At 43.2% G+C, this 25,198-nt stretch overlaps 2 protein-coding genes across 2 annotated transcripts; both read right to left on the bottom strand.

The window, feature by feature from the left end:
* Positions 1-3,613: 3,613 nt before the first annotated feature.
* Positions 3,614-11,891, bottom strand: LOC101732687 (extracellular calcium-sensing receptor). The gene is made up of 6 exons (XM_004913300.2): positions 11,611-11,891; positions 9,153-9,444; positions 7,133-7,954; positions 6,828-7,052; positions 4,601-4,724; positions 3,614-4,524 (listed from the first exon to the last, which is right to left on the bottom strand). The coding sequence occupies exons 1-6, from the start codon at positions 11,889-11,891 to the stop codon at positions 3,614-3,616; spliced, it is 2,655 nt and encodes an 884-aa protein (XP_004913357.2).
* A 3,150-nt stretch (positions 11,892-15,041) lies between these two features.
* On the bottom strand, positions 15,042-23,592 carry LOC105946963 (extracellular calcium-sensing receptor). The gene is made up of 5 exons (XM_031898292.1): positions 23,444-23,592; positions 20,879-21,170; positions 19,949-20,752; positions 19,635-19,851; positions 15,042-15,952 (listed from the first exon to the last, which is right to left on the bottom strand). Exons 1-5 carry the CDS (start codon positions 23,590-23,592, stop codon positions 15,042-15,044), a joined length of 2,373 nt encoding a protein of 790 aa, XP_031754152.1.
* Between the last annotated feature and the right edge of the window lie 1,606 nt (positions 23,593-25,198).

Here is a 25,198-nt window from a genome sequence, read left to right as displayed (position 1 = left end):
AGGCATAGAGGAACAGACTGGAGGGGGCAATAGATGCAGGTGTGAAACTAGACCAAGGCAGGGACTAGAACCAGGAGGAACTAGAGTTAGGGACAATCCTTAGTGCTCAAGCAAGAGTGCTTAGGCTGGGTATAATAGGGCAACCCGGCTCAGATTAACTGAACCTAAACAGGCCAATAAGGATGCTCTGACACAGTGGGGAAAAGACCAATTTCAACTCTCAAATTCTGCAGCTTTTTACGAACAATGTATTCCATGATTTTATGTGATTATATTCTTGGAAATCAAAAGGGAACTTGGCTTCAATAGAGATCTTTCAACCCCTTTTGAATCATTAAGTCCCTGAGTTCCCTGCCTTGTTCCTGAACTTTGCCCCTGCCTGCCCAGACCTTGGTCTGTTTATTGGACTCCGCTGACCTACCACTTGCCGAGACCTCCATCTGTTTATTAGACTTGCTTGTCTGCCCTGCCCTTGGCCAGTTAATAGACCTTGGACCTTAGTCTACTTAGCTATGTGTGCTTGCAACACCTTGCTATATCAATAGACTGTCTTTGACACTGTGTCAGGACGTACAGGGTTTCAAACTCTAGACTCTAGTGCAGAATTACTCAGACAGTTACCTGTTGTGCCACTGGAGGTCCTTGCTGTTACATTGCCTTGATTTCTAGTCGTACCTGTTATTCTCCTCCTTGTATTCTCTCCACCTGCTCCCTTTCCTCCGCCCACCTCATTATCCTCATGTTTTGACCATTATCAATTAAGCCCCTTTTCAAGCATGCCTCTGACCATTGCACCTTGCTTGGTCATTAAGCTGTCTAAACTGTTGCTGGGATCTTGCCCCTTGTGGTTCCAAACTCCTGATTCCCTGTCCTGTTCCAGCTCCCTGCCTTGTTCCAGTTCTCCTGTGCCCTTCCTAGTGCTGTTCTTGGATTCCCCAGTTCTGACCCTTGGCCTCAACTCTGGTAGGACAAAACACTTGCACAGTTCAGTCCCTGGCAATATATCCCTTCTCAAAGTGCTATTTTAGCACCCCAGGTAACGCTAGGACCACATCAATAAGTCAATCCAGTCCCTGATCGATCTAAAAAATCAAACCTGTCCAATCAACAACAGGCCCATTTTTGCCCAGATATCAGTTAGATAGGAGCATCAGGGACCCCCATACATAGGCAGAAATACAAAAGATAAATCTCTTGTTTGATTGGAGCCTCTTCCCATGTGTTGTCCCTCCTCTGAGAACAATGGCAACATCACAACAAAATGGTGACAGTAAAGGTGGCCATACATTATAAGATTCACTCGTTTGGCGAGATCACCAAACAAGCAGATCTTTGCCAAATATGCCCACCTGAGGTGGGCAATATTAGGCTAATTTGATTGTTTGGCCTCGGGACGAAACAAATGAATTACAACGATAGAGACAGGAGCGGTCGGAGTGAGATCCATTCCTGCAAATGTGGTCCTTGATCCATCTAAAAACTGTCCAATCGACACCTGGCCAATTTTTGCCCAGATATCAGTTGGATAGGAGCAGCAGGGACCCCCATACATAGGCAGGGACCCCCCATACATAGGCAGAAATACAAAAGATACATTTCTTATTTGATTGGAGCCTCTTCCCATGTTCTCTGGGAACAATGGCAACATCACAACAAAATGGTGACAGTAAAGGTGGCCATACATTATAACATTCATTCGTTTGGCGAGATCACCAAACGAGCAGATCTTTGCCAAATATGCCCTCCTGAGGTGGGCGATATTAGGCTAATTTGATTGTTTGGCCTTGGGACGAAACAAATGAATTACAACGATAGAGACAGGAGTGGTCGGAGCGAGATCCATTCCTGCAAATGTGGTCCTTGATCCATCTAAAACTGTCCAATCGACACCTGGCCAATTTTCGCCCAGATATCAGTTGGATAGGAGCAGCAGGGACCCCCACACATAGGCAGGGACCCCCATACATAGGCAGAAATACAATAGATAAATCTCTTGTTTGATTGGAGCCTCTTCCCATGTGTTGTCTCATCTCTGGGAACAATGGCAACAGCAAAACAAAATGGTGACAGTAAAGGTGACCATACATTATAAGATTTGCGCATTTGGCAAGATCACCAAACGAGCAGATCTTTTCCTAGTATGTCCACCCAAGGTGGGTGATATTGGGCTAATTTGATCATTTGGCCCCGGGGCCAAATAATCAAATTACAACGATAGAGACAGGAGTGGTCGGAGGACCACATCAATAAGTCAATGCAGTCCATGATCCATCTAAAAAAATCAAACCTGTCCAATCGACACCTGGCCAATTTTCGCCCAGATATCAGTTGGATAGGAGCAGCAGGGACCCCCATACATAGGCAGGGACCCCCATATATAAAAAATACAAAAGATACATCTCTTGTTTGATTGGAGCCTCTTCCCATGTATTGTCTCTTCTCTGGAAACAATGGCAACATCACAACAAAATGGTGACAGTAAAGGTGGCCATACATTATAAGATTCAGTTTTTACATGGATCAAGGACCACATTTGCAGGAATGGATCTCGCTCCGACCGCTCCTGTCTCTATCGTTGTAATTCATTTGTTTCATCCCGAGGCCAAACAATCAAATTAGCCTAATATCACCCACCTCAGGTGGGCATATTTGGCAAAGATCTGCTCGTTTGGTGATCTCACCAAACGAGCAGATCTTTGCCAAATATGCCCACCTGAGGTGGGTGATATTAGGCTAATTTGATTGTTTGGCCTCGGGATGAAACAAATAGAGACGATAGAGACAGGAGCGGTCGGAGCGAGATCCATTCCTGCAAATGTGGTCCTTGATCCATGTAAAAACTGTCCAATCGACACCTGGCCAAATTTTCGCCTAGATATCAGTTGGATAGGAGCATCAGGGACCTGCATACATAGGAAGGGACCCCCATACATAAAAAATACAAAAGATAAATGTCTTGGTTGATTGGAGCCTCTTCCCATGTGTTGTCTCTTCTCTGGAAACAATGGCAACATCACAACAAAATGGTGACAGTAAAGGTGGCCATACATTATAAGATTCGTGCATTTGGAAAGATCACCAAACGAGCAGATCTTTCCGTAATATGCCCACCTAAGGTGGGCGAAATTGGGCTAATTTGATCGTTTGGCCCTGTTTCAAACAATCAAATTACAATGAGACAGGAGCAGTCGGAGCGAAGACCATTCCTGCAAACGTGGTCCTTGATCCATCTAAAAAAATCAAAACTGTCCAATCGACACTTGACTGATTTCAGATATCACTGGGATGAGAGTGTCAGGGGCCCCCATATGTGGGCATACAAGCTGCCAAATCAGTCTCATTGGGATTCAAATTGGTAGCCTAAAATCTGCCCGTGTTTGGCCACCTTAAGTTGAGAGATGCTTATCCAACCCATTGCCCTTGCATACTGTTAGTTCCGCTAAAACCTCCAACCGAACATTGAAACATCATATGGAAGAATTAATCCGTTTTATACAAGATTTTATTTTGGTTTTTTATTGGTCTTTTAGGAAAATAAAGTAAATAAAATTACAAAGGTCATAAAAATATAATCTTTATTGTTTTGTGTATTTTGGAGACTTAGGAGAAAATCTTATTTTTGATTTCTGCCTTTGCCCATGAGATGTTCTCTTGAGTTCCTGTTGGGCTTAAACAATATAATGAAACATTTTGGCACAAAGATACAGCCCACCACAGCCCAACTGGAAGACAGGATGGCAAAGACCTCCATTGCCACAGTATACATGCCCCGGGCACTAAGATAGGCTGGGATAAAGGACACCCACACACTGAGGAAAGCCAACATACTGAATGTGATCAATTTGGCTTCATTGAAACTGTCAGGGAGGCGTCTGGCCAGGAAGGCAACAATGAAACTGATGGAGGCCAAGAGTCCAAGGTATCCCAGCATGCACCAGAAAGCAGTGGGTGATCCTTCATTGCAGTTAACTATGATGACTCCAGGTTTGGTGTCAGTGTCAAGTTCATGGAAGGGAGGAGAGAGGATGAGCCACATTAAACACACAAATAACTGAATAAATACACAAAACATAATTAGACAGTAGGAGACCTTCACCCCTGTCCACTTCCTTAACCTGCTGCCGGGTTTGGTTGCATTAAAGGCAATGACAACAGTGATGGTTTTGGCCAGAACACAGGAGATGCAGAGGGCAAAAACCATCCCAAATGCCACCTGGCGCAGAAGACACTGTTGAAGTTGGGGGTAACCAATGAACCCTAAAGAGCAAAGGAAACAGAGGAACAGGGAAAGCAGGAGAAGGCAGCTAAGGGAGTAGTTGTTGGCTCGGACTATTGGTGTCTTTTTTTGGTGAATAAAAACTCCAAGAACACCAAGTGGGATCAGGGAAGAAAAGATGGAAATGGCTGCTAAGCTGTAACCCAAAGGATCTCCATAGGAAAGGAACTCTGTAGGCCTTGGTAGGCATCTGTCCTGCTGTAGATTGGGCCACGTGTCCCAGGAACATGGATGACATTCCGCAGCATCTAAAAAATAATATTTAACCAAGTAATTTTGATAATTGTGACATATTGCAAAGCATAGAATAAACTAATACACTACCTGTTTGGGTTGAGATATAGCCCTGGGGGCACCGGGCACACTCATAGCAACACAGGGGTTTCCCTGGTACAATCACCTTCCTAAATCCTGAAGGACAACTTGGGCTGCACTTGGAAACAGGAATCTATAGAAATCATAATGTATAATATAGAAACACAATCTATTGTTGCAAAAACATTCTCATCAATCAGTATTAATATTGTGCACTGTGAAACAGTTGTAGAGTAAGTGCTGGTACCATGGGGTATCCCCAGTAGTGATAGGTTTGTTTAATCAAGGTGATTTGTTTAATAAGTTCATCATGTGGTCAGTGTTTCAGGAGATTCAACTTTTTACTTTCTGCCCCCATATCCAGTAATAGGCTCTGGGTCAGACTGGGGGGCGCAGGGCTTACCAGGGCTGTTGCCGCAGGGGCCCACACCCCCCAAGGTGCCCTTGCCAGCTGCATCCCCCGCCACCCCCTGCAGGGGCCCCCACCCACTCGACTTCCCCCCCTGAGTGCACGTAAGTGAAACGCGTCAGTGGAGGGACACCAGCAGCCAGGGGAGCACCAACAGGGATCGGGTCTGGGCCACTGCCCCCATATCCAGTAATAGGCCTGCTGCCCAAGGGGCCCCGCACTCCTCAAGGTTCCCCTGCCGGCTGCATCCCCTGCACCCCCCCACAGGGCCACCCACTCGATGTTTTCCCCCCCAAGGTCACAAAAGTGAAACGCATCAGGAAAGGGACACCAGCGGCCAGGGGAGCACCAACAGGGATCGGGTCTTGGCCGCTGCCCCCATATCCAGTAATAGGCTCAGGGTCAGACTGGGGTGGTGCAGGCCCCCCCCAGGGGCCCCCACCACCCACTCAACTTTTCCTCACTAGTGAGTGTAAGTGAAAAGCGTCAGGGGAGAGACACCAGCGGCCAGGGGAGCACCATCAGGCATCAGGTCTGGGCCACTGCCCCCATATTCAGTAATAGGCTCAGGGTCAGACTGGGGGGGTGCAGGCTCCCCCAGGGGCCCCAACACCCACTCAACTTTTCCCCACGAGTGCGTGTAAGTGAAACGCGTCAGGGGAGAGACACCAGCCGCCAGGGGAGCACCAACAGGGATCAAGTCTGGGCTACTGGGGCCCACCGGGTTTTTTCATGGTGCCCCAGCGGCCCAGTCTGACCCTGAAATGTATATTTATTCTTATATACACATGAACATGAATTTTCCTGGTTATAAGGGTTCCTTAATAAAAGAGATTCAATCATTTATTAACAAAAGCTATTGACACATATCTACAGAAATAACAAACATGCAAAATACAAAACGTCTAAATACAATATATAACTGATACTTACAAAGATAATTATAAATATGGATATGTTACATATAATTCCACTGTCTCCCTGATACTGATCCTTCCATTGAGTCCTCTCCCCAGGAACACACTAAAACTCAACCCATTGACGATAGGTTCATGTGTCAAGATCTGATTGGTCAATGACCATTAAGTTCATTTTAGGGAGTTGCCCATGGATTCCAGGTTGGACAATGGAAGTTAGGAAAATGCAGTTGAGGACAAAAGGGATTGAATTTCCAACAACCCTTGGTCATTATAACCCATCTGGTACTATGGAGACCCACTGGATGGGTCCAAACATTTTTTAAAAGTTTGTTAATTAAAAAAATAAACAGGCCTTTGTCACACACACAGTAGTACATACAGGTTCTACAACTTCCATTACCCTCTTCCGGTGGTTGAAGCTCAAACTGACTCATAGAACCACCCAAAAAAGTAACGCTTGGGATGTCCTTGTATCTATACTTTGTGTAATATCTCAACAAAGGTCTTGTAAAGCTCACAGATTAGATCAAGGTTACAAATTGATGAGTTCTTTAACACCTAATCTCATGGGACTGAATAAGCAATGGTCCCCAAATGTTACCTCTACTGGCCTTCAGACTAGGACCCCCAACCACTAGTACCAGGATGGAATTCCCAATTAAGATCTCAAAAACTAAAGGTTTTAATGGTGTTAATATGTTCTTTAACACCTAATCTCATGGGACTGAATAAGCATTGGTCCCCAAATGTTACCTTTACTGGTCTTCAGACTAGGACCCCCAACCACTAGTACCAGGATGGAATTCTCTTTCAACATCTCCAAGAGCTAAAACACTGCAGTTTTAGACTGCAACTTTTTTTGGGCATACAGATATATGAAAATGAAATATATTTCCCACCCCAATACCTGGGTTTCACTGTTGGTCCATATAATTCCAGAACTGTCTATGTTTAAGGCTTTTCCATTTCCACTTAAGTCATAACTACCAATGGTAACCGGTTCCAAGGCACCCTTGGCACTTACGTGCCAATTCACAATATCATAGACGGCTGGAGGGTTCCCCTTTGCATCAAAAAACATTTGACTTCCATCTTTGGTCTTGAAGTTCACGTTTTTAATATAGTGGAGAAGCTGGAAAACCACAACATATACAGTGAATATAAAATTTACCAGTAGGTGAAAATAATGATATTGACAGATTTATTCCTTACATGCCAAGGATGAAAAGAAGAGATATTGGCGCAACCTCCATAAGGAAATGGCCCCGTTCCGGATGTACAGTTAAGCAAACTATGTAGGGCCCAAGCCATTGCATAAACGGCGTTGTACACATTTAGAGATAGCCTATGATATTCTTCAGTTAGGAGGCTCTCCAGCTTTTCCTCTCCCGTACACACTCTCATTGTGGCATTGTCAGTTGGAACTATTGGGTTCTCCTGACTGGGCCACTTACAAGAAAAGGTTTGCTCCCAAAATTCCTTTATCAATGGGTCATATTGATCGTTTGATGGCCGGAGGCTCTTGAGGTACTTACTGAAGGCTGGCATCTTCCCACGGTGGATGGCAAAACCGACGGTGCCCAAAAAAATTTGTCGGAATCGTTCCTTGAAGAGCAAATCGGAGGTTGCCCAAGATTCACTAGCAACCCAGATGTTTCCAGTCACGTTCTGCCTGAGCAGCTCTTCTGCCACAATTACAAATTGGGAATCAGAGGATATAACCACAACAACCTTTGCTGTTGACTCTTTAATGACCTGAACAAGGTGAGGAGCATTTCTGTTGGGTTGGCCGATCAAGATATTCTCAGTGAAGGCCACACAGGCGCCGCCATTTATTATTTCTTGCTTTGCCATCTGAAGCCCATATTGACCATAATCATTATCATTGGCCAGGAGACCAACCCAAGTCCAACCAAAATAAAAGACAAGCTCAGCTAGACCTTTCATTTGAAACTCATCACTAGGGATGGTACGGAAGAAGGAAGGGAACAGGTAACGATTGCTTAGAATTGGACTGGAGGCAAAATAACTGATCTGGAAAAAGAGGAATAAATAGTGACAGAAATATCGAACATGGTATTGAAGATAGAAGATAACATACATATAAACCAGCTTAGATGATGTAGACCTCGAGCATTGGGCCTAGGAGCAGGTTCCTCAGACCATTAGTTACAGAAAGATAAAACAAATGGGGGTATTATGCTTTCTAAGTGGTAGGGATGCACCGAACCCACTTTTTTGAGTTCGACCGAACCCCCGAACCCACCCAGCAGGATTTGGCCGAATGCTGGACCGAATCCTGGACCAGCATATGCTGATTAGGATCAGAAGGGGTCAAAAATCGCCACGCGCGCAGCCCACGGCAAAATTTTTTTTCACTGTCCATTTAACCCTTTCAGAATTCTAATTAGTATATTCTAATTTATGCTAATTAGGATTCGGATTCAGTTCAGCCGGGACCGCAGATCCAGCCAAAACTGAATCCTTAAAAAAAAGCCGGGATTCGCCCAAAGTGATGAGCCAAAAAATTTTGAAATAATCGGTTTAATGATGGGTGAAATTATTCGGCATGCACGGATTCGCGGGGAATTTCTGCATTTCGCCATTGGATTTTTTTTAAGCCTTAGAACACGTCTTCTATCTGCCAAGTGCAGGCCACGCCCTCCTCCGCATCACCTCTGCATCCGGCATCATTGGGACCCACCCTACCTTGCCCCACAGCATCTGTGGCCAAACATATTGTATGGCTCTCCCGGAATTATATTTTAAATATGTGGTGTTTATGGCTCTCTCAGCCAAAAAGGTTCCGGACCCCTAAGCTAAGGGATTGAATGTTATTTGCCTGTGAAGACTCACAAACAAGTCAAAATGGTTGAGGAGACCACATCATACATATGCAAAATAGACCAAAGGGATTCTGGGAACAAATTCCTTAAGGCTCTTAAAAAAATCCCATTTACATGGGTTTATTCTATAGGCTAAAGCTCACCCACTGGGTTTTTGAAGCAACTGTGGAGACTAAAGCCCCTATAAAGATAGGGGAAGCAAAAACGTGCAAAACAAGGCACCCTACCCAAAGACCCAAAATATATCTTCTGGGGAACCCAGTAACTTCTTCGTTTTTCTTTGTAGAACCCCATTCTACTGGGGGTTGAAATGCTTTGGGTATTATGCATTTATGTAGCATTAATTACATTTTGTTTTATAATTGAATTTAGCCTTCTACCCTTACCTGTGGGTACCAGTACAATCCCAGAATCTGAGCCATAAGGATGGAACGTGTGGACCCAGATTCCCCAATGATACCAGCAAGACGTGTCCCCATGTCGCAGTGATAATTAGGGGTGATTCCCTTTCCCCCGGAAAGCATGAAAAGGGTCCCTTGTGCCGCTCGCCGTAACGTGTTACACGCGTCGTAAACCTGGTAGCCCAGCGTAACGTTGGGGAGGAGCCCCAGATCCGCATTAATTTCCTGCACGGCGAATATAAGGGCCTCCATGCTCTGGTAATACTCACTCGCAAACCTACCGACGGGGAGAAGATAGAAGTTAAAAAAGTGAAGAAAATAAGGGCTTTGGGGTTAGAGAAATACGGTGACAGATATCGGAAGGGGTTAGAAGTTATTCATACAAACGGGGATCTAAACCCAAATAAAAAATGAATGAAAAACAAACGTAGAGTGTTTCCAATTTCAGTTGATTCTCTCTTTTTAATGGTGTCTAAGATACAGGTATGGGACCTGTTATGCAGAATGCTCGGGACCTGGGGTCCTGTATTTCAGATCTTCTACCTTAAGTCTACTAAAATAATTATTTAAACAGTAATTAAACCCAATAGGGCTGTTCTGCCCCAATACGGGGTAATTATATCTTAGTTGGGATCAAGTACAGGTACTGTTTTATTATTACAGAGAAAAGGGAATCATTTAACCATTAAATAAACCCAATAGGGCTGTTCTGCCCCAATAAGGGGTAATTATATCTTAGTTGGGATCAAGTACAGGTACTGTTTTATTATTACAGAGAAAAGGGAATCATTTAACCATGAAATAAACCTTGATCCCTTGATCCCAACTAAGATATAATTACCCCTTATTGGGGCAGAACAGCCCTATTGGGTTTATTTCATGGTTAAATGATTCCCTTTTCTCTGTAATAATAAAACAGTACCTGTACTTGATCCCAACTAAGATATAATTACCCCTTATTGGGGCAGAACAGCCCTATTGGGTTTATTTAATGGTTAAATGATTCCCTTTTCTCTGTAATAATAAAACAGTACCTGTACTTGATCCCAACTAAGATATAATTACCCCTTATTGGGGGCAGAACAGCCCTATTGGGTTTATTTAATGGTTAAATGATTCCCTTTTCTCTGTAATAATAAAACAGTACCTGTACTTGATCCCAACTAAGATATAATTACCCCTTATTGGGGCAGAACAGCCCTATTGGGTTTATTTCATGGTTAAATGATTCCCTTTTCTCTGTAATAATAAAACAGTACCTGTACTTGATCCCAACTAAGATATAATTACCCCTTATTGGGGGCAGAACAGTCCTATTGGGTTTATTTAATGGTTAAATGATTCCCTTTTCTCTGTAATAATAAAACAGTACCTGTACTTGATCCCAACTAAGATATAATTACCCCTTATTGGGGCAGAACAGCCCTATTGGGTTTATTTCATGGTTAAATGATTCCCTTTTCTCTGTAATAATAAAACAGTACCTGTACTTGATCCCAACTAAGATATAATTACCCCTTATTGGGGCAGAACAGCCCTATTGGGTTTATTTCATGGTTAAATGATTCCCTTTTCTCTGTAATAATAAAACAGTACCTGTACTTGATCCCAACTAAGATATAATTACCCCTTATTGGGGGCAGAACAGTCCTATTGGGTTTATTTAATGGTTAAATGATTCCCTTTTCTCTGTAATAATAAAACAGTACCTGTACTTGATCCCAACTAAGATATAATTACCCCTTATTGGGGCAGAACAGCCCTATTGGGTTTATTTCATGGTTAAATGATTCCCTTTTCTCTGTAATAATAAAACAGTACCTGTACTTGATCCCAACTAAGATATAATAACCCCTTATTGGGGGCAGAACAGCCCTATTGGGTTTATTTCATGGTTAAATGATTCCCTTTTCTCTGTAATAATAAAACAGTACCTGTACTTGATCCCAACTAAGATATAATTACCCCTTATTGGGGGCAGAACAGCCCTATTGGGTTTATTTAATATTCCAATAATCTTTTAGTAGACTTAAGGTATGGAGATCCAAATTACAGAAAGATCCCTTATCCAGAAAACCCCAGGTCCTGTGCATTCTGGATAATGAGTCCCATACCTGTATCTAACTTCCATCTTAGTCGGTTCCTTTGAGCCTTACAATCCCATACAAAGGTACCTGAAATCTCAATTATAAAGCATAAGACAGGAGGATTCTCTAATCTAATAAAATGAACAAGGCAGCATAAAACCCAATTAAATTGTAAAAAGTCACATCCAATTAGCAGGAAAAACACCTAGGTAAAACCACAAAAATTAAGTTGACCAACCACACTGGCTTTTTTCTATATGATTCCCCAATATATATAATAATATAGTGTATGACAAGAATGGGGAATATAAGTTGTGTGAATTGAGTGGGGTTTTAACCCTATAAATGTTACTTACACCCGGCACAGTTGGTCTGGAGGTTTGCTTGTGAACTGGAGGTAATTGTAGACCGTGTCCAGATGGACCATGAAGGTTCCTCCTATAACAACGTCTCCTGGTTGGCTCAGAAAGCCACTGATACCCTCACTATTCAGGCTGCAGGGGTCGGAACAAGTACACACTTCTATGAGTAATGTTGAGAAGACCCACACTACGGAGAAGAAGAAGCACCTGATTCTCCAAAGTATCTCCTTTCCATGCAGAACCTTCTGAAATGTTATAGAGATCAAGTTGGTCATCATTATGGTGGCAGAGGCTGATGCCGCTCCGCTCAACGTGATATAATGGCGCTCGGCTTTCTATCATGGTTTTATACATTTATTTAATAAGTTGGCCTAGGGGACCGCCTTTGTTAAATTTGCTTAATTGTGTCAGTTGCTCAGGAAAGATTTAATTACAGCTAAATATCCTTCTCTCCATCTGACAAACATAGTCATTCCCCAAAGGCAGCCTTCCAGAATTTCCCCAAGGAAAGGGATGTATAGGTGAAATATAAAGACATACATTTTATAGAGAGAGAGTTTATGGGTTTATAAGTGTGATCAGAACATTCTGAGAAAAAGACACCAAAAAAAAATTAAAAAAATCTGAAAATAAAAATTCACCTAATAATTGTGGCGTTTTTATTTTTCTCAAAAAATTGTGGTCACGTCCAAAAAAGTCACGCGATAACCATGTTTCACAGATTCGCTCATCACTAGAAAACATATTATGGAAAGGTTTACAAATGGGGAAATCCCAGATAGGAGGGTCCTTCGGGCAAGGACTGTTTGGTGCCGAGGGGGTAGATGAGGGGGTGGGGTGGGGAGAAGACCTGGAACTGGACTTAAGGCAGCAGGTAATGAAAGGAGGAGTGGGCATAGAGGGACAGACTGGAGGGGGCAATAGATGCAGATGTGAATCTAGACCAAGGCAGGGCAAGGCAGGGACTAGAACCAGGAGGAACAAGAGTTCGGGTCAATCCTTAGTGCTCAAGCAAGAGTGTTTAGGCTGGGTGTAATAGGACAACCCAGCTCAGATTAACGGAACCTAAACGGGCCAATAAGGATGCTCTGACACAATGGGGAAGTCAGTTGAAAAGACCAAATTCAACTCTTCTGTAATTCTCTTCTGGAGACTGGAGGAGGCAATAGATGCAGATGTAAAACTAGACCAAGGCAGGGACTAGAACCAGGAGGAACTAGAGTTATGGACAATCCTTAGTGCTCAAGCAAGAGTGCTTAGGCTGGGTTTAATAGGGCAACCCAGCTCAGATTAACTGAACCTAAACGGGCCAATAAGGATGCTCTGAAACAGTGGGGAAGTTAGTTGACTGACAACTCTCAAATTCTGAATCTTTTTACGAACAATGTATTCCATTATTTTATGTGATTATATTCTTGGAAATCAAATGTGAACTTGGCTTCAATAAAGATCTTCAAACCCTTTTGAATCATTCAGTCCCTGAGTTCCCTGCCTTGTTCCTGAACCCATGTTCCTGTTCCCTGCCTCTTCCTGTGGGTTTACTGGTGTTGACCACTGCCCTGTATTCCTACTTTGCCCCTGCCTGCCCAGACCTTGGTCTGTTTATTGGACTGTGCTGACCTACCACTTGCCCAGACCTCTGCCTGCTCATTAGACTTGCTTGTCTGCCCTGACCTTGGCCAGTTAATGGACCTTGGACCTTAGTCTACTTAGTCATGTGTGCTTGCAACACCTTGCTATATCAATAGACTGTCTTTGACATTGTGTCAGGACTTTCTGTGGAGAATTACTCAGGCAGTTACCAGTTGTGCCACTGGAGGTCCTTACTGTTGCATTGTCTTGATTTCTAATTGTACTTGTTATTCTCCTCCTTGTATTCTCTCCGCCTGCTCCCTTTCCTCTGCCCACCTCATTATCCTCATGTTTTGACCATTATCAATTAAGCCCCTTTTCAAGCATGCCTCTGACCATTGCACCTTGCTTGGTCATTAAGCTGATCTTGCCCCTTGTGGTTCCAATCTCCTGATTCCCTGTCCTGTTCCAGCTCCCTGCCTTGTTCCAGTTCTCCTGTGCCCTTCCTAGTGCTGTTCTTGGATTCCCCAGTTCTGACCCTTGGCCTCCACTCTGGTTGGACAAAACACTTGAACAGTTCAGTCCCTGGCAATATATCCCTTCTCAAAGTGCTATTTTAGCACCCCAGGTAACGCTAGGACCACATCAATAAGTAAATGCAGTCCCTGATCGATCTAAAAAATCAAACCTGTCCAATCAACAACAGGCCCATTTTTGCCCAGATATCAGTTAGATAGGAGCATCAGGGACCCCCATACATAGGCAGAAATACAAAAGATAAATCTCTTGTTTGATTGGAGCCTCTTCCCATGTGTTGTCTCTTCTCTGAGAACAATGGCAACAGCAAAACAAAATGGTGACAGCAAAGGTGGCCATACATTATAAGATTCACTCGTTTGGCAAGATCACCAAACAAGCAGATCTTTGCCAAATATGTCCACCCAAGGTGAACGATATTGGGCTATTTTGATCATTTGGCCCCGGGCCAAACAATCAAATTACAACGATAGAGACAGGAGTGGTCGGAGCGAGGACCACATCAATAAGTCAATGCAGTCCATGATCCATCTAAAAAAATCAAACCTGTCCAATCAACACCTGGCCAATTTTCACCCAGATATCAGTTGGATAGGAGCAGCAGGGACCCCCATACATAGGCAGGGACCCCCATACATAGGCAGAAATACAAAAGATAAATCTCTTGTTTGATTGGAGCCTCTTCCCATGTGTTGACTCTTCTCTGAGAACAATGGCAACAGCAAAACTAAATGGTGACAGTAAAGGTGGCCATACATTATAAGATTTGCGCATTTGGCAAAATCACCAAACTAGCAGATCTTTCCCTAATATGCCCACCTAAGGTGGGTGAAATTGGGCTAATTTGATCGTTTGGCCCTGGGTCAAACAATCGAATTACAATGAGACGAGCAGTCGGAGCAAAGACCATTCCTGCAAATGTGGTCCTTGATCCATCTAAAAAAATAAATACTGTCCAATCGACACTTGACTGATTTCAGATATCAGTGGGATGGGAGCGTCAGGGGCCCCCATATGTGGGCAGACAAGCTGCCAAATCTCATTGGGATTCAAATTGGTAGCCTAAAATCTGCCCATGTTTGGCCACCTTAAGTTGAGAGATGCTTATCCAACCTATTGCCCTTGCATACTGTTAGTTCCGCTAAAACCTCCAACCGAACATTGAAACATCATATGGAAGAATTAATCCGTTTTATACAAGATTTTGTTTTGGTTTTTTATTGGTCTGTTAGGAAAATAAAGGAAATAAAATTACAAAGGTCATAAAAATATAATCTTTATTGTTTTGTGTATTTTGGGGACTTAGGAAGAAAATATTACTTCTGGTTTCTGCCTTTTCCCATGAGAAGTTCTCTTGAGTTCCTGTTGGGCTTGAACAATATAATGTAACATTTTGGCACAAAGATACAGCCCACCACAGCCCAACTGGAAGACAGGATGGCAAAGACCTCCATTGCCACAGTATACATGCCCCGGGCACTGAGATAGGCTGGGATAAAGGACACCCACACACTGAGGAAAGCCAACATAGTGAATGTGATCAATTTGGCTTCATTGAAACTGTCAGGGAGGCGTCTGGCCAGGAAGGCAACAATGAAACTGATGGAGGCCAAGAGTCCAAGATATCCCAGCATGCACCAGAAAGCAGTTGGTGACCCTTCATTGCAACAAACTACGATGACTTCAGGTTTGGTGTCAGTGTCAAGTTCATGGAAGGGAGGAGAAAAGATCAACCACATTATACACAAAAATAACTGAATAAATACACAAAACAGTATTAGACAGTAGGACACTTTCACCCCTGTCCACTTTCTTAACCTGCTGCCGGGTTTGGTTGCATTAAAGGCAATGACAACAGTGATGGTTTTGGCCAGAACACAGGAGATGCAGAGGGCAAAAACCATCCCAAATGCCACCTGGCGCAGAAGGCACTTTTCAGGTTGTGGGTAACCAATGAACCCTAAAGAGCAAAGGAAACAGAGGAACAGGGAAAGCAGGAGAAGGCAGCTAAGGGAGTAGTTGTTGGCTCGGACTATTGGTGTTTTATTATAACGAATAAAAACTCCCAAAATAACAAGAGGTATCAGGGAGGAAAGGATAGCAATGACCACTAAGCTGTAACCCAGAGGTTCTTCATAGGAAAGGAACTCTGTAGGTCTTGGGAGGCATCGGGTATGTTGAGGATTTGGCCACGTGTCCCATGAACATGGCTGACATTCCGCAGCATCTGAAGAGCAACATGTAATAAACTAAGATTACAATGTAATATGTTTATATGTAGTAAGACAAAGGTTTTGTATTTGCATAGAAAACGTATGAATCTTTCTATAAAAGAAGGATATGACTCCATATCTTACTGGAAGCCCTACTACATTTTGACTGATTTCGTCCTATACAGGTATGGGCTTGTTATCCAGAATGCTCGGGACCTGGGGTTTTCCAGATAAGGGGTCTTACCATAGTTCGGATCTCCATACATACTACTAAAAAAAAAATTAACTATGAAATAAACCCAATAGGGCTGTTCTGCCCCCAATAAGGGGTAATTATATCTTAGTTGGGATCAAGTACAGGTACTGTTTTATTATTACAGAGAAAAGGGAATCATTTAACCATTAAATAAACCCAATAGGGCTGTTCTGCCCCAATAAGGGGTAATTATATCTTAGTTGGGATCATGTACAGGTACTGTTTTATTATTACAGAGAAAAGGGAATCATTTAACCATGAAATAAACCCAATAGGGCTGTTCTGCCCCCAATAAGGGGTAATTATATCTTAGTTGGGATCAAGTACAGGTACTGTTTTATTATTACAGAGAAAAGGGAATCATTTAACCATTAAATAAACCCAATAGGGCTGTTCTGCCCCAATAAGGGGTAATTATATCTTAGTTGGGATCATGTACAGGTACTGTTTTATTATTACAGAGAAAAGGGAATCATTTAACCATGAAATAAACCCAATAGGGCTGTTCTGCCCCCAATAAGGGGTAATTATATCTTAGTTGGGATCAAGTACAGGTACTGTTTTATTATTACAGAGAAAAGGGAATCATTTAACCATGAAATAAACCCAATAGGGCTGTTCTGCCCCCAATAAGGGGTAATTATATCTTAGTTGGGATCAAGTACAGGTACTGTTTTATTATTACAGAGAAAAGGGAATTATTTAACCATGAAATACACCCAATAGGGCTGTTCTGCCCCAATAAGGGGTAATTATATCTTAGTTGGGATCAAGTACAGGTACTGTTTTATTATTACAGAGAAAAGGGAATCATTTAACCATTAAATAAACCCAATAGGACTGTTCTGCCCCAATAAGGGGTAATTATATCTTAGTTGGGATCAAGTACAGGTACTGTTTTATTATTACAGAGAAAAGGGAATCATTTAACCATTAAATAAACCCAATAGGGCTGTTCTGCCCCCAATAAGGGGTAATTATATCTTAGTTGGGATCAAGTACAGGTACTGTTTTATTATTACAGAGAAAAGGGAATCATTTAACCATGAAATAAACCCAATAGGGCTGTTCTGCCCACAATAAGGGGTAATTATATCTTAGATGGGATCAAGTACAGGTTCTGTTTTATTATTACAGAGAAAAAGCAAATCATTTTTTAAAATCTGAATTATTTGATTAAAAGTTAGACTATGGGAGATGGCCTTCCCATAATTCAGAACTGTCTGGATACTGGGTTTCCAGATAAGGGATCCCATACCTGTATACTCAAGGAGACAACTAGTGAATGGGGAAAAGGCAGTTTCTACTGACAGTTATTATCAAAACATATTTGTTTCATTACCTGCTTGGTTTGAAATCTGCCCCTGGGGACACCAGGCACACTCATAGCAACAAAGGGGTTTTCCTGGTACAATCACCTTCCTAAAGCCTGAGGAGCAACTTGGGCTGCACTTGGAAGCAGGAACCTATGGAGATCATAAATCACATTATACTGGAAACACATGTTCCCTACTACAATACTTTATTATCATCATCATCATCATCATCATCATCATCATCATCATCATCATCATCATCATCATCATCATCATCATCATCATCATCATCATCAATTTATTCCATATTATACCCCTATACAGTTGTCAATGGATGAATGGATAATGGATCTCAAAGTGAGTCTCATACAATATTAATCACCCTACAACCTTTCCATCCTTTTTGTACCTGCTTCTTTTTTAAGATGAATAAACAAGAACATGGGTTGTTCAATAGATGGGCCTAATCCATGGAAGCCTAAACGTTACTTACACTGTTTGATTAGAGCAATGAAAATGATATTCCAAGTTTCATAAAGCAGGAATATATTGGAACTCCCTAAAGGGAACTTGGATTCTCATTTAGTAAAATAACACTTTCTTTATCGTCATAGTAGTTCCTGCTGTGTCTCTTTCAGGGGTCCCCAAACTTCTGACCCAAGGGGCCGGATCAAGGACCCCTCATACTGTTGGGGGGCTGGACCGCCATCACCAGCAGAACCCCCCACCACCTCGCCGCTGCTGCCGGGGGGAGGGGGGTTTGGGTGCTGGTGAATTAGCCCACATCCTCTTTCATATCCCGCCCACTGTCGCCATCAAACATCATTAGTCCTACCAATCATTGAGTCCTACCAGTTCCCCCCTGGTTAGCAGTCCGTCCTCCATCTCAGCTCCCCTGTGCCGCTCCCCGCTGAGTCCTCTCTCTACACTGCCAGGTGGGAAGACACAGTGGGGGGGCGGGTAAATTCCACTGGGGGGGCCTGCGAGATGTAGTTTGGGGGCCGTTGGTCTCTTTGGTGTCTTTTATAATAAGGTAGGAAATAATTATCATAGTGTGGTTATATAAGCATTGACATCTAGGCCCCATAAGTGAAAACCCATATAAGATAAGTGCACAGAGACACATAAGGGGGTAATTTACTGATAGTGGGGCAAGGAGCAAAGTGCAGAAAACAGGCATAAGACCCATGGTTTTCACAGTTTGCACGCTCTCTCTCCATTGGCGTAACTGTAATTGGCGCACCAGTGGCATAACTATGAAAGACACCCCATGGGACAGGGGAGGCTGAGGAAGAAAGATCTCCAAGAAACTCCAGAAACCAAGGATGTGATAAGGTCACCAAGAGAGAGATATAAAATATAAAGAGAGAATAGTAGTGACCATTGGGGCACACCAACAGAAGGTCAACAGGGTGAGTGGTCCTGTTAGAAATGATTACACTCAAGGTCTGCCTGGAGAGTTGGGATGTGAACTACTCATATTTTGTAGGTATTTTAAAAGGAGAGAATGGCCAACTGTATAACTGGAATAGAGACCCTAGTCCTTAGCAGCACAATGTTGTTGACAACCTTTGTAAAAACCATTTCAATGTGCATGGAGACCTAGAAGGGGTCAAGAGGTTGGTTTGTATGCAGGAAGTTCAGCGAATGGTTAGAGAACAATCCATTCTGGGAGCTTGGAGGGGGTGGACAGAAGTGAGATATTCTCTAGTCCCAAGTACTTAGCAGAAGTAGTTGTTCCCTTCCTTCTGCTATTCTTTACGCTGGGTGTTTCTTAGCAATATTTTGCTCCTCTTCAATTTATTGCATTTTTTTTTCTATAGAAGGACATTCATGTGGTTGAATCAGTGTAGTTCTATTACCCTGGAATCTTCTGTAACTTCTCTACTTTCATATATTGTTGCTTAGTCAACAACTACTGTTATCCGTGTGATGTTGGAAGAGCAAAAGCTCTGTATATTGTACTTGCCAAGACTTTATAGAATCTTCTGGCTTTCTGCTCATACCCTTGCCTATGTGCATTTCTGTTTTTGTTGATGTCAATGTAGATACAGTACATTTTTTCCTGTTATGTCATTGGAATATCTATTATGTGTCTGTGTTCCATCCGTACCTGTGTATTACCGTTGATCCAAATAACGTCAGCACTGTCAACATTCAAGATCTTTCCATTAGGGGCACTCAAGTCATATCTGCCAATGGTGACCTGCTCCAATGTCCCCTGTCTACTTTGGCGCCAGTTCACAATGTCATAGACAGCTGGAGGGTTTCCCTTTGCATCAAAAAATATGGGGCTCCCGTCTTCAGTCTTAAAGTTGACATTTTTAATGTAGTGGAGAAGCTAAAAAGTTAGAAGTAAAAACACAGACGGTAAATGAAATGGGCAGCTTTATTTGGTAACTGAATAATAGTAAGATGGTAAAGGAGAAGGCCCTTACTTGCCAAGGGTGAAATGAAGTGATATTGGCACAACCCCCACCATAAAACGGCCCATATCCCGTTGTACAATTATGGAGACTTTGTAGGGCCCAGGCAATGGCATACATGGCAGTGTAGACATTGAGGGATACTCTGTAATCCTCTTCAGTTAAAATACTCTCCAGCTTTTCATTTCCTGTACATGCTTTGTCTACAGTTACATTTTCATGACTGGACCACTTACATGAGAAGACAAGCTCCCAAAGTTCTCTCATCAACCAATCATATAAATAATCTGTTGGCCGGAGGCTACTGAGATACCTTGAGAACTTCGGCATCTGCCCACGATGGATGGCGAAACCAATGGTACCCAACAAAATGGGTTTAAATCGTTGGCTGGAGAGTAAATCAGTAGTTGACCAAGCTTCACTGGCCACCCAGATATTATCAGTGACGTTTTGCCTCAACAGCTCTTCTGCCACAATCAAAAAGTCTGAATCTGTGGTTATTACAACCACAACTTTTGCCGTTGACTCTTTAATGACTCGCACAAGATGAGGAGCATTCCTATTGGACCGAGCAGTCAGAATATTCTCAGTGAAGGCCACACAGGCACCACCATTCATTATCTCTTGCTTCACCATCTGAAGCCCATACTGACCATAGTCATTATCATTGGCTAGGAGACCAACCCAAGACCAATCAAAATATCTGACCAGCTGGGCCAGACCCCTCATTTGATACTCATCACTAGGGATGGTACGGAAGAAGGAAGGAAATAGGTTCCGATCACTAAGTTTAGGGTTGGTGGCAAAATAACTGATCTGTAATAAATCAAGGAAGAGTACAAATGATTCTGAAACCATGGAGACCCTAACTCTTTATTATGCAAAGCTTTTAGGCTGAACTACTCAGTCTGGACCTTACGTCAAGAGACTTAATACACTTACTTGTGGGTACCGGTACAACCCCAATATGTGGGCCATTAGGATGGATCGTGTGGATCCGGTGTCGCCAATAATACCAGCAAGAGTTGCCTCTTTTCGACAGTGAAAATTTGGGATGACTTCCTTTCCTCCTGAGAGCATCGACAGAGTCCCTTGTGCCGTTGGACGTAAATTATTACAGGAGTCAATAACCTGGAAGCCCAGGGTAATGTTGGGAAGGAGCTTGGGATTGGCATTAATCTCTTCCACAGCAAAGATTAGGGCTCGCATACTCTGGTAATACTGTAGGGCAAACCTATCATGGAAACACAGAAGAGCATTTTTAGAAGACCATTGGGGAGCTCAATACAGTCAAATTCAACGACCATTTGATAAATACACCTCCAAAAATTCCATAGAAACATTTACCCATTGATACTTTTTTTTAAAAAAAAACTGCTTGCCAGAGATTACGTTCTAATACAAGGGCCTGGTCATCTCTTTGTGGTGGAAGATGTCCACCACATGAACCAGATGCACCTGTAATGAACCTTAATATCACGCTTTGATAAATCTGACCCTAAAGGTGGCCATACAGGGGCAGATTTCAGCTGCCGCTTCGAGTCCTTTAGAGCAGTAGTTCTCAACCTTCCTAATGCCGCAACATTTTAATACAGTTCCTCATATTGTGGTGACCCCCAACCATAACATTATTCCTAAGACCATTGGAAATATGTGTTTTCCGATGGTCTTAGGCGACCCCTGTGAAAGGGTAGTTCGACCCCCAAAGGGGTCCCGACTCACAGGTCGAGAACTGCTGCTTTAGAGAATCTTATCTAATCTATGGGCACCCATGATGAGGCTACCCAACTGACATATGGCCTAAAATTGGCCAGCTCTTGATTGGGCAGGTTTGATTTTCCGTCGGATCGGGGACTGTATCGGCTTGTTGATGTGGTCCTTGGTCCGATGGCCCCTAGGGCCAAACAATCACATTAGGCCAATATTGGCCACCTAAGGTGGGCATGTTGGAAGAAGATCTTGTTTGGCGACCTCCCCAAACGAGCAGATCGCCATAAGGAAAAACATTAAATAGTTTGGTCTTTCCATAGTTTCACCTGATTTTTATCATAATAATTGGATCCCTGGTACATCTTGGTGGGCCTTAGGTCATTGACACGCAGGGTAGTTAGGGATGTTTTGAGATTTTCCATCCTTTGTGGCATCATAACACCCAGAGGCCCTCATTGTGCCATTCTCATCTACAAGTGCAACTATGAGATCAGAATAATTTAAAAACTGCCCATATTTGTGTTGCTATGGGACTGTGGGTCCAGATCAGTCATGGTGAGTGCCACCTCCAGCCTACGGGGGCAGTATGAGGCAGTGGGAGGAAAGAATAAAGGAAGGCAGGGCCAGAGGTAGGAAGGTGCCAGTCCTACCTGTGACCTCCCCAGAAGTGGTGGGTAGGGAATTGTTGGCCCTTTAGGCTTCTATTATATTCACTGCAGCTCTAGGGCCAGGGTAATTATCTCATGTAAATCTGTATCATCAGTTGCTAGGACCCTAGGGCAGATTATGGTGGGGTTATTTAATATCAGGAGCAAAGTTGGCTACATTTCTTATCCTCTATAGCAACCAATCAGCAGGTAGCTTTCACTGGTCACTTGTTTAAATGGAATCATCCTATTGGTTGCTATGGGTTACTGCTCCTGGGCAAACCTTGTGCCTTTTATTACATATGGGGGTATGAATGTTACTAGAAAATCAAGATGGTGTCAGTAAGTCGCTGTTACTGGGGCAGTGAGTATAGTAAGGCAAGATGGTGTCAGTAAGTCGCTGTTACTGGGGCAGTGAGTATAGTAAGGCAAGATGGTGTCAGTAAGTCGCTGTTACTGGGGCAGTGAGTATAGTAAGGCAAGATTGTGTCAGTAAGTCGCTGTTACTGGGGCAGTGAGTATAGTAAGGCAAGATGGTGTCAGTAAGTCGCTGTTACTGGGGCAGTGAGTATAGTAAGGCAAGATGGTGTCAGTAAGTCCCTGTTACTGGGGCAGTGAGTATAGTAAGGCAAGATGGTGTCAGTAAGTCCCTGTTACTGGGGCAGTGAGTATAGTAAGGCAAGATGGTGTCAGTAAGTCCCTGTTACTGGGGCAGTGAGTATAGTAAGGCAAGATGGTGTCAGTAAGTCGCTGTTACTGGGGCAGTGAGTATAGTAAGGCAAGATGGTGTCAGTAAGTCGCTGTTACTGGGGCAGTGAGTATAGTAAGGCAAGATGGTGTCAGGGCAAGGAGAAAACAGAGAAATGGGAGAAAATATTTGTGAGAGTAGTAAAGTTCTAGGGGGCTTCTGTTAGAGAGTCCAATGGCAAGTGTGCAGCGTTAGCTGCTGTGCAACTGCAACTCCCAGAATCAGAGAAGGCTACTGGGATTTGTGGGTAAAGCATCAGTACTACCAAATGAATGCATTCATACTGGCATGCTAAGCAGTGGGCATGTTTGTTATTGCAGGGAGTCTTATATGGGCAGCAGAGCCTTGGAATAACCAGTCTACCCAATGGCACTACAGCAGCTAAGGAGGGGTATTACTTACATCTGACACTGCAGCTCGGGGGGTTTGTAAGTGAAACTGAGGTCGCTGTAGACTCTCTCCAAATGAACCATAAAGGTCCCCCCTATAACGATATCCCCGGGGCGGCTCAGATGGCCGGTAATGCCCTCACTGGGCAGGCTGCAACCCATCTTGGAATCCAAACTGGAGAAGGTTCCTATAGCGACCGTGTACAAAGCCACCGCTGTCCAGAGAAGAAACCAAGGGATTCGGTGCCATATTTCATTTCTGTGGAGGATCATCTCTTACATAGAGGAGAGCGGCACTGCCAGTATCCAGCGGGCACCCACAGACCCTGCTCCAATCAGTAACAAATAGCTGCACTCAGCATTCCAGGCTGGTTTTATATATTGTGTAGGAGACGGAAGCCTAAGGGACCACATCTCTTAGTTCTGCTAATTTCCTTAATTGCTCAGGGATAGCAAAGCAATGCTAAACATCTATTAGCTTGACAAGTTTATTGAGGCCAACAACAGGCCCCAGACACAATGTTCGTATTATTCTTTATTAGATGGAAAGCTCCAGAGACTCAGGTGGAACATACCAACTGCTTGTGGATAGTGCTCTGGCTGGAATTGAACCCAGTACATGAGTATTGCAAAGCAGCATGGCTCAACTTGCATCCATGAAGCATCTGCCTCTCCACCATTGGCTTATTGGCCTACAACTCAAGTCCTTCTCCTCTGCACTTCCAGTTATTTGGGTTGATATGAAGACTGATGAAGCACTCTAGTGCCATTGGCTATAGGATATGAATAATATACGGGATGTAAAATATATGGGATTGTGGGGAGTCCAATAACACTGGCAGGGATTGGTTTGAATTGATTCACTCTTATGTTATATATTTATCTGTTGGGCTGATAGACAGGACCAGTACCAAGGAGGCCATACTGTTTATCTGCACCTTTGGGCCACATGCTGATTGGCTTAGGGTGACCAGATCACTTGAAAATTAAAGTGATCTAATCACCCTAGGTTGGCCAGATACATAAACAATCTGGTCTCCTATGGCCGTTGCTATGGGCTGGTGGCTCGTTGAGACATATAACTTTGGGGTTTACCACTTTTATCATTTATATTGATTTGAAGTGTCTTATATACAAATATTGGTTGAACTGGTTGATATTTATTACTGTTTGCAGCCACTGAAATGAAGATATGATATAAATGTATTACAAAAGATAAGATGCATAGGGTGCAGGGTTGCCATTGGGGTGGGTATTACAGCCAGGGGGGTCACAAAGGGAATTGGGCTTGTGGGTAAATGTGTGGAGTTTGAGTTGATCATGGGTGGAGTTTAGGAATAACTCGGGAGTGGCTGGGGAAGATAAGGGGCAAGGTCATGCCCAGTGGACTAATTGGGGCCCCCTGTAGGGATGGCCCTGCTAACTTAGTATTATGAGGCCCCATAATTACTGATGGCAGCCCTGAAGGGTGTGAGGGATATCAGTCGCCATGTTTGTATTGGCATTATTTAAAAAAAAAATGAAAAAAATAGTGTTTACAGATGCAGCCAGCAAGTTCTCAGATTTTGTCTCACCATGTCCAGACACCATTGTTTGAGTTTTAAATCCTGCCTCTAGATGGTGCTAGAGTGCAAAGACTTGCCAGCAAAACAACTGGAAGACACTCGTGATGACCAAATTTTTTCAGCAGGCATGGATTTGCTGCGAAATTACGCATTTCACCATTGGCAAATTTTTCAGCAAAAATTTGCCTCCAAAAAAATTTGCA

The sequence above is a fragment of the Xenopus tropicalis genome, chromosome 3, assembly GCF_000004195.4.
Source record: "Xenopus tropicalis strain Nigerian chromosome 3, UCB_Xtro_10.0, whole genome shotgun sequence".
Lineage (NCBI taxonomy): Eukaryota > Metazoa > Chordata > Amphibia > Anura > Pipidae > Xenopus > Xenopus tropicalis.
Note: the sequence above shows the minus strand (reverse complement) of the source record. Positions and strands in the feature narration are given on the sequence as shown.